Source organism: Haliaeetus leucocephalus, unplaced genomic scaffold (assembly GCF_000737465.1).
Source record: "Haliaeetus leucocephalus isolate CR32 unplaced genomic scaffold, Haliaeetus_leucocephalus-4.0 Scaffold155, whole genome shotgun sequence".
Taxonomy (NCBI): domain Eukaryota; kingdom Metazoa; phylum Chordata; class Aves; order Accipitriformes; family Accipitridae; genus Haliaeetus; species Haliaeetus leucocephalus.
In genome coordinates, this window is record NW_010972591.1 from 796149 (window position 1) to 804366 (window position 8218).

General features: G+C 38.4%; 1 protein-coding gene across 3 annotated transcripts in view; it reads right to left on the reverse strand.

Moving 5' to 3' along the window:
• Window positions 1-8104, reverse strand: part of AASDHPPT (aminoadipate-semialdehyde dehydrogenase-phosphopantetheinyl transferase) — a 48415-nt gene extending 40311 nt beyond the window's left edge. For all 3 annotated transcript variants that reach the window (XM_010562105.1, XM_010562104.1, XM_010562106.1), the window contains exons 1-2: window positions 7939-8104; window positions 6616-6841 (exon numbers count right to left, since the gene is read on the reverse strand). In XM_010562105.1, coding sequence (XP_010560407.1) covers window positions 6616-6841; window positions 7939-8082 — 370 coding nt within the window. In that variant the 5' untranslated portion in view covers window positions 8083-8104. The remainder of the gene's footprint in view (window positions 1-6615; window positions 6842-7938) is intronic.
• Between the last annotated feature and the right edge of the window lie 114 nt (window positions 8105-8218).

The following is an 8218-nucleotide window of genomic DNA, read 5'->3' on the forward strand; positions in this document are numbered from 1 at the left end:
TAAAAAAAAAAAAAAATCAGTTCTCTTTAGCACCTCATTTTGAATATATAACTTGATTTCCCAAAAGACCAATTAAGGAATAAACTGTGATTTTTGTAAATTGTGTGCAGAAGGATATTTCAGAAAAAAACCCCAAACCAAACCAGATAAGCATTCTTAGAGTTCCTCTTTGTTCCACCTCTTATTTTTACTAAAAGCTCCTGGTTTAAGTTTTTTGGTTTCATAATTGTTAATTTATCCCTCATTTTAAACATATCTTATTCTCTACAAGTTCATTTTTACTGTTCTACATTTTGCTGTCAGTTTCTATTTTAATCCAAATGGGTTTATGTTTTCCTATTAAAAAACAATCATAAAGGATTAAGAATGTTTCTTTCTAAAAAGTATATTTCCTCTCAAAGAAGAAATCCAATCACAGTATCAGATTTTCCTTTCACAGTTTATCAAGCATTGGTGCTTAATCAATTACTAGAATGTGCAAGTGTTTTTACAAACATGATGTAATTCCAGGTTAAAACAGTGTTAGAAATGTGACTAAATAAAGCACAATAATGAAACTGCTATATAATATGTATTCTTTAACAGTATGCTTAAGATGGCTGTTTCTTTCCATTTTCAACTAGAACAGGAACAAAGAAATTATTCCCCGTTTACTCAGTGCAAGGGCATATGACCATTATGATTCAGTAGTTCAACAATGACATTATTTAGCTGTGCATCTAAAAATGATGTGGTTTTGTATTTATAAATTCTGACTTCCTTAATCATTAGAAGTAACGTTTAACCTAAATCCTTTGTTAATTTCTTCATCCCAAACAGCGCATCTACATATCCATAGCTGTACCATTAGCTAATAATTTGGCACTTATCTCTTGTAGTAAAAGATTAGATACTGATTGCTGCTATGAGATTTACTGAAATACAACAATAAAAACAAAAAACAATTAAAACTTTGCTTAAGGTAAAGTTAAGGCACCATAAGGACAAAGGCACTCCAAAGAACAATCTGTTTTGGCATTTCTTTCTAGGTCAAGAATTTCTCATTGCAAAAGCTGAAAAACAGCAATTAAAAAACGCATTACAAGTTCTAAAACTTGAATATGGCTGCTAGGTAAAAGACATGCCAACTATGATATAGGTGTGCCTAACTCTCAATTTAGTTTATGACTACCAAAAGAAATGGCACAAAGTTTATAAATGGCTGGCGAGAGAGCACTTTCCTCCACTAGTTAGACTGAAGTATGATATTTAGCTTCTTTGTGTGGGACTTTGATACTTTGATTCACATGTGACATATCTCCGATTTGAAGATCTCTATCATTTCTTGTATTATCTCACCTCCATGATCAAATAATGAGAATAGAAAGAGAAAAATAAGTTATATTTATATTTTTTTGCCTGAGAGAAAAACAGTTTCAAACAACCTGGTGCTTGCACATAATAGCCTACTTTCTTTAAAAAGCATTTCAGGAAGTATTTTTAGATCAAATTATTTTTCTGTAAAATTCACACGCAGAAAAATTTACCCTTTTGTGTCTTTTAATAAGCAAACCTAGCATAAAACCAGAAGATTAATGAGAAAAGCTAATTTTACTGCATGTCAAATATTTAATTCTGGAATTACATTGAGATTGCAGAAGCCCAGATCAAAGTAACTATAATGCAATAGGTAAGAAAGATTGCAGGCTGATTATGAAAGATCAGGAATGAACTGTTAATTTATTTACCTTTGTAATTCCATCTAAGCTAAAAAATTGCATTACTGAAAAGAAAAAATCACTTGCAAAGCAGGAAAGCTCTTGAACCTAAGATTTAAACTTTTTTCAAATGCTCAAAGCAATCTTTATTAAGCTGTAATTATTTCCTAAGTCTCTGAAAACGTTCTACTTTACAGAGTTTAAGTGACTGGTAAATCAACATCCCACACACCACTTAAACCAAGTTGACACTTGTTGCAAAATTTCTTGTCCAGAAGTTAAAAATCAAATACATTATCACAAGCTGAGTTTTTCCAGAGGAGTTAATAGTACTGTGAGAATCCTTCTCACTTCTTTTGTGAAAGGGCTAAAATAATTTCATATGCATTACGTCTCTTGCCAAATAATGTCCACAATTACGTCCATTACCAAATTTACAGTACAGAGTGCATTTTCCCAAATGACTTGAGTTCATCTTAAACTGATCTAAAGAGAAGAAAAAAATCATTGATCTCAGTGATTCTTCAAAACCAAGTAAATTGAAAGCCTGATTTAAATCTACAACAATAACCTGCCGGATAACTAAAAGGCAACACCACACCATACCTAAAGAGGACATCTTCCTTTTCTGCCATCACTACATTATTTAGTTCAACATCTGAATAGAGGAAAAAAGGTGAGAAACCATTGCATACCTGTGGAACTTCTGTAGAGCTGTCTCTATTTGCACTGCTAAGAATAGCTTCTTGTATGGCCTGCCTTCACATTCAAAGAAGGCTATGTCTTGAAGTAGTTTCATTTTTCAGACTTTAATAATGCAGCAAAAGTAATATGGAAAGAGGCAGGTTCTTATGGCTCATAAGTAAAACAAAAATAGATAGCACAGATTAACAAGTGACATAAAATGTTCATGTGCATCACGTCTCCTTGTTACATGCTAGCACACAATTTAATAGCATATTTCTCACAACTTTCAGCTGCATGATACTCTCTTGTATATTTGCTCTGCATATTTTGTTCACTGGTTGAACAATAAAGGAATATAAGAACTAGAATATTGGAGACCTCAATCAAGATTCTGTTGGGTAACATCACAAGATGAAATACTTCGTATTTAAACAAGCATTTGGGAAAAAACCCAAACAAACCAACCTACTGTAATGTACTTTGTACATAGGGAACTCTTTGTCCTTGTAGCTATTCCAGAGAAAGATTTATAGTGGATTCACTCTCAGAAATATAATGTATTTAGCAACCACAGAGCAAGAGCACCACTCAGTGGAACTATCAGATAAAACAATACTGATAAAGCCAAAGTTATATATTCATAGCACAGCAGTAAAAAGAGTTCTAGGCAATTCTGCTAAGACAAAAATATTTCTCAGAAAAATTTTAGGTGAAAAGACTGCTAGCTTTAGTTCTTATTACAGAGACTATAATTTAAAATTCTATCCTTAATATTGCTTATTTGCTAGCTCACTTTCCCACATACAATCACTAAGTCTTTGTTAATACCATATTTCTTTTCCAAAAATACAAATTATAATTCCAAAAAGGAAGACATATGGCCATAAATAAAACCTCTTTAAAATTTGGAACGTGGTATTTTTTTATTTAATTCACAAATCTTTATGTAAAGTTACATAATGTGGAAAAAATTGCACAAGCAGGTGCTAACACGACAGTTATTTCTTATGCGTAATGACAAGAATTGAAGTTCCTTTCTCTCCTTATCAAAAGATAGAAAAGATGCATACAAGCTGTTGACAGCTAAATTACTTCAGGACAGACTATGCTAGCTGTGGAACTTCAGATATTGGAAAGGAAAGCTGGAAATTTTGTAATGATGCATTTTGTACTCCTCTGTATACACTGTGAAGCTTGCCACCATGAATTCAGATTGTGGATACAGTGACTTGCCCTAATAGCCCCCTTTTCTGTTCGTATATACCTAGATCTCTGATGAAAGAGGGAGAGGTGGATGAAGTAGCCATGGATAAAGGTGGATAAAGGACCCATGTTCGGGAATCCTAGCAGGCTGCATCTGTCACTAGCTTGTTTCAGATTGGTCATCTGGATATATAGTTTTTCATTATCACTTTATTACAAAAGCATCGATTTAATTCCATCATTTAGTCTTTGGAATCACGAGCATCTCCAGAATAACCATCATTTTTCTCTCTATGGGTAAAAAAACCTGAAGCCTGTTTGTGTCGGACCTCAAAGCGTTACTTAATCTCACCAGCTCATACTCACAAATGAAATCCACACAGCTGCTGAACGCAGCTGCCCAAGGGGATGTGGCAACATTTGCTTTATGGTAAGAGGTCATGACTGCTGCCATCAATGATTCTAGGACATGTTGTTGGCAGGAGCCTCTCTTGCTACTGAAGACGTCAAGAACTGAATGCTGTATCTAAACCCTCTTATTAGTTAACTAAAAATTGAGTTTGGTTTCACCGCTTTTCCTACTTTTCTGCTGAGATTAAACTCTTTCCCTGACACCAAATCCTACTTTGAACTTCAGCTTCCTGTTGTTATTTAGAAACCCTAGGACAGACAATCAAAAAGCTACATGACAGAAGCAGAACAGCAACTAAAACATCATCAATGGGATGAACTCAAGATAATTTTTTCCTAAATTTAGCCTGCTAAAGTTGACATAACTAAGAGTAAGTGACAATATATACTGACAGCCTAACTTTGATTCTACACCTCTTATGACAACATTGACTAGGGACGCCGAATAAAGAATACACTCAGACACAAGGTAAAAGAACCTTGATTTGTTCTGGTGCTGCCTGCAGAACGAGCAACAGATCAATGGACATTGGGTTATCCACTATTTCAGTGATTTAACATGAGGGAAATGAGAAAGAAATAGTGAATAAATAAGTAAAAATGCAAGAGAAAGGAAGCAGTAGAGATGAGATTTTTTTTTTTAATAAAGCCAGCTAATACTGAAGTTAAAAGATTTTTTTTTTCCTATTAACCAGAAAAGAACTAAGAATATATTCCCTTACAAAGCTGAATATATTTTATTCCAAAATGGAGAAGTAACACACAGATTTCTAAACCTAAATGTAAAATTAAACCTCTACTCTTAACAATTGTTTCCTACATTCAGAAGGAGAGTTTAACACATTTCATAAGACTTGTCAGCTGGACATCAGCAATGTGCCTTTAAAATGCCAGCTGCAATTCCAGTTGCATAAAATGCCAGCAGAGGATGCAAGATATCCCTACCTCCATATATAGCACGTATAAACAATTTTCAATTTTTCATCTCCCAAGAAAAGCTTAAAACACAAACATTTGAACATTTAGGTGTTCACTAGCTAGCTGCTGAAACAGGAAAGCTTTTTAAAATGAGTAACTTTGGAGTCTTGCAGTAAGGCTTGTGGCAAGTCCAGCCAAAGTGTTTCCAAGGGTACTGGGTCTGGGTGTTAATTTTTTCATAGCAGCCTGTATGGCGCTGTGTTTTAGATCTATGCCTAAAACAGTGTTGATAACACACTAGTATCAGCAGTGTTTGCACAGCGTTGAGGCCTTCTCTGTCACTCTGCCCCTGCAGCAAATAGGCTGAGGGTGTGCAAGACATTTGGAGGAGACACAGCTGGGACATCACTTTGTTTTGCCTGGGAGAGCTATGACAAAAGCACCAGCCTTGAGCTTAATCTGGTATTTGGGCCCTGCATTACTACAGTCCCTTCCGGGGCGCACCTGTTCCAGTGCAGCTTTACCCACTGGCCACAGTTCCTATCACGAAATATACAACTGCTCTGGTGTGGGGTCCTCCACGGGCTACAGTGTGACCTCACATGCTGACCACCATCTTTAGAGTGAGGGTCTACAATAGACCAAACTTAGTCACAGAGGAGAACTCTACTTTGGATTGCAGTAAAGCTTCTGCGCATCTTAGCTAAACATACCAATCCAAAAACGTACACTTGTAGTAATCATTAAAAAGGTGTAAAGCTATCAGAGAGAGTTATCCAGTCAGGATTTATTTGAATCTTTACCTTACTACACAAATTATTTCACAGCATAACATGCTGGGCATATTGGAGATTGTGAAGAAGATTGGAGATCTTCTAAGAACACAGCTATTACTATCATATCTGGTTAAACATTTGAGGAAGATTCTCAAAAACTAAAATTCCAGTAAATCGTAAACCCCAGTATGTTTCTCCTTTAACCCAGTCATGCATTGACAAACATTTGTGAACTAAATGATCTCAATAAAACTGTATTTAAGAAATACACTTCGCTACAATTCTAATTTAAAATTTGGATCCTGAAGTTCACTAATATAGTCAGGTTAGAGCAACATTTCATACAAATAAATAGGCCAACAACTAATTTTGTGAAGTTTAGTCTTTTACCAGGGGCACCTCAAATGTTCCCTCTCATGATCCCCTCTCACTGAAGATTACGGCACACTCACAGTGAATCTCTGATGCCCATTTGCTACAATACTAGGCCTGGTGCTGACACATATAATGTCCACGTTTGTGGGACAAGAAAGTAATACTCATGGTCTATAAAGTTCTCATGGGGATGGATCCCACTGTCCCTAGCTGGAAAGTTGTCCCTGCTTCTAGCTAACAGACAGCAAACCTGTAATTAAAATATCTGCAGATGCCGGTCCTGCCAATGTCATAGCAGGATTCATGACCTTATTTTTCCAGGGTTCTGCTTTTCTAAACTGGAAATATATCCATACCTGGCATAACAGAAAACCCAAAATAAACAATGAGGAGTGCATTTAATAATAAAAAAACCAAATACACAACACATTCATATACTCTCTTCTAATTACACTGAATTTCTAGGACACAGATTGGTTCTTTGGGAAACATTAAAATGTTCAGCACTTAAACACTACAGAATCTGCTTTTTCACCATAATGCATTACCTGGTAAATTAGTCTTCATAATATCAATGCCAACTTGAAGCTCAGGCTCAGCTGCAAGAACTGCATAATCTCCTTGATGAGAGATGTTGAAGTTGTAATTCGAATAGATACTGAATACGTTATTTGCCAGGAAGGGTTTTCCTTTTGATGTCCTTTGCAAGTTTATTTCATTCCAAGGTATGCACAACTTTTCTGCAATTAATTTCCGCATCAGCAGGCGTCCAGCCTGTGAAATAAAATGGAAGTGATTAATACAGAACTATTATGCTATGTGCAAAATATCTGTGGTTGCTAGAAAACCACCTACCTAAAAAAATGTGGCTTTATTATTGCCGATACAAAGTTAAGAGTATATTTTAGCCAAATCATTTAGATTTCTCCCTTTTATAAAAGCCTGTGTCAAGTAAATTTAACCAAAATAGTTTACCAGACCCAAGTACAGAATGCATTTGTTATCGCTATTAGCGGAGAGACAACACAAGACCCAATAAAAAGCAGTCCCAGCCTAGAAGAACCACATAAAATAGTTCCTTCTCTACCTTATTTACTTAGGATACTTTATGGCATAGATCAATACTGTTTATCCCACATGAACGTTCAAAGTGTCTCAGCAGCCTTCCTTTCAGTACATTCACTCAGTGACTCAGGTGCTAAATACCACACAGCTAAAAATTATGAGTAACTACTTACAGGCTAGTTAGCAAAAGTCTGTATTACTACCACATTGTTACGTAAGATTTAAAACCTGAATTATGTAACCAGTTTTATTTCCTTACACATTACACTACTGTCTTCACGTATAGTCTCCCAGAGTACGTTGATTTTTATCTCTTAACATCATGACATAAAACTCGTGAAGTCTTTCGGAGTAACTACTAAGAGCAGACTGCAAACATCCCTTTTTCCTCCGAAGTGAAGATGTAAGCAGAGCTGGCAATTAACGCTTTGTAATGCATTTACTTCCCTGTCATGCCCTCGCAGGGCGTATTTTCCTACGAGAAGTCAGAAAATTGGGCAATACTGAGTCGGCAGAGAGACAACCGGGTCCCCAGGGGAAAGTGCCGGTGCCGGGACCGCGAGTGGTGCCGGGGGGAGGGGGGAGGAGGGGGGGGTCCCCAGCGCAGCAGCCTCCGCCCGCGCCCCGAGGCGCCCTCGGCAGCCTCCGCCACGGCCCCGTCGAGGGGCAGGGCCCCGCCGGCGACACCCGCAGCAGCGGGAGAGAGAGCAACGAGACGGAGGGCTCCGGGCAAGGCGGTCCAGTGAGTCCCGCCCGCAGACTACGGCCGCCCGCCGCCGTGCCTCCCGCCTCCCACCAGCATGTACCAAGGCGGCTTTGGCATCGCGGGCAAAGACAAACTGGCCGACGCGGTCCTTCTCCTCGGGCTGCACCAGCCGCGCCGCCAGCAGCCACTCCTGGCGGCAGGGACGCCAGGCGGCGCAAGGGAAGGCCCAGCGCACGCTGCCCATAGCCCCCCGCGCCGCCCGACGGCAGCGGGACCCGCGCCCCGCCGCCTCCACTACCGCGCGGCACAACGCGCGCATGCGCTTATCCTTGGGCGGGAGGGACCCGCCGTCGAGGAACGGCAGCCAATCAGACATCAAA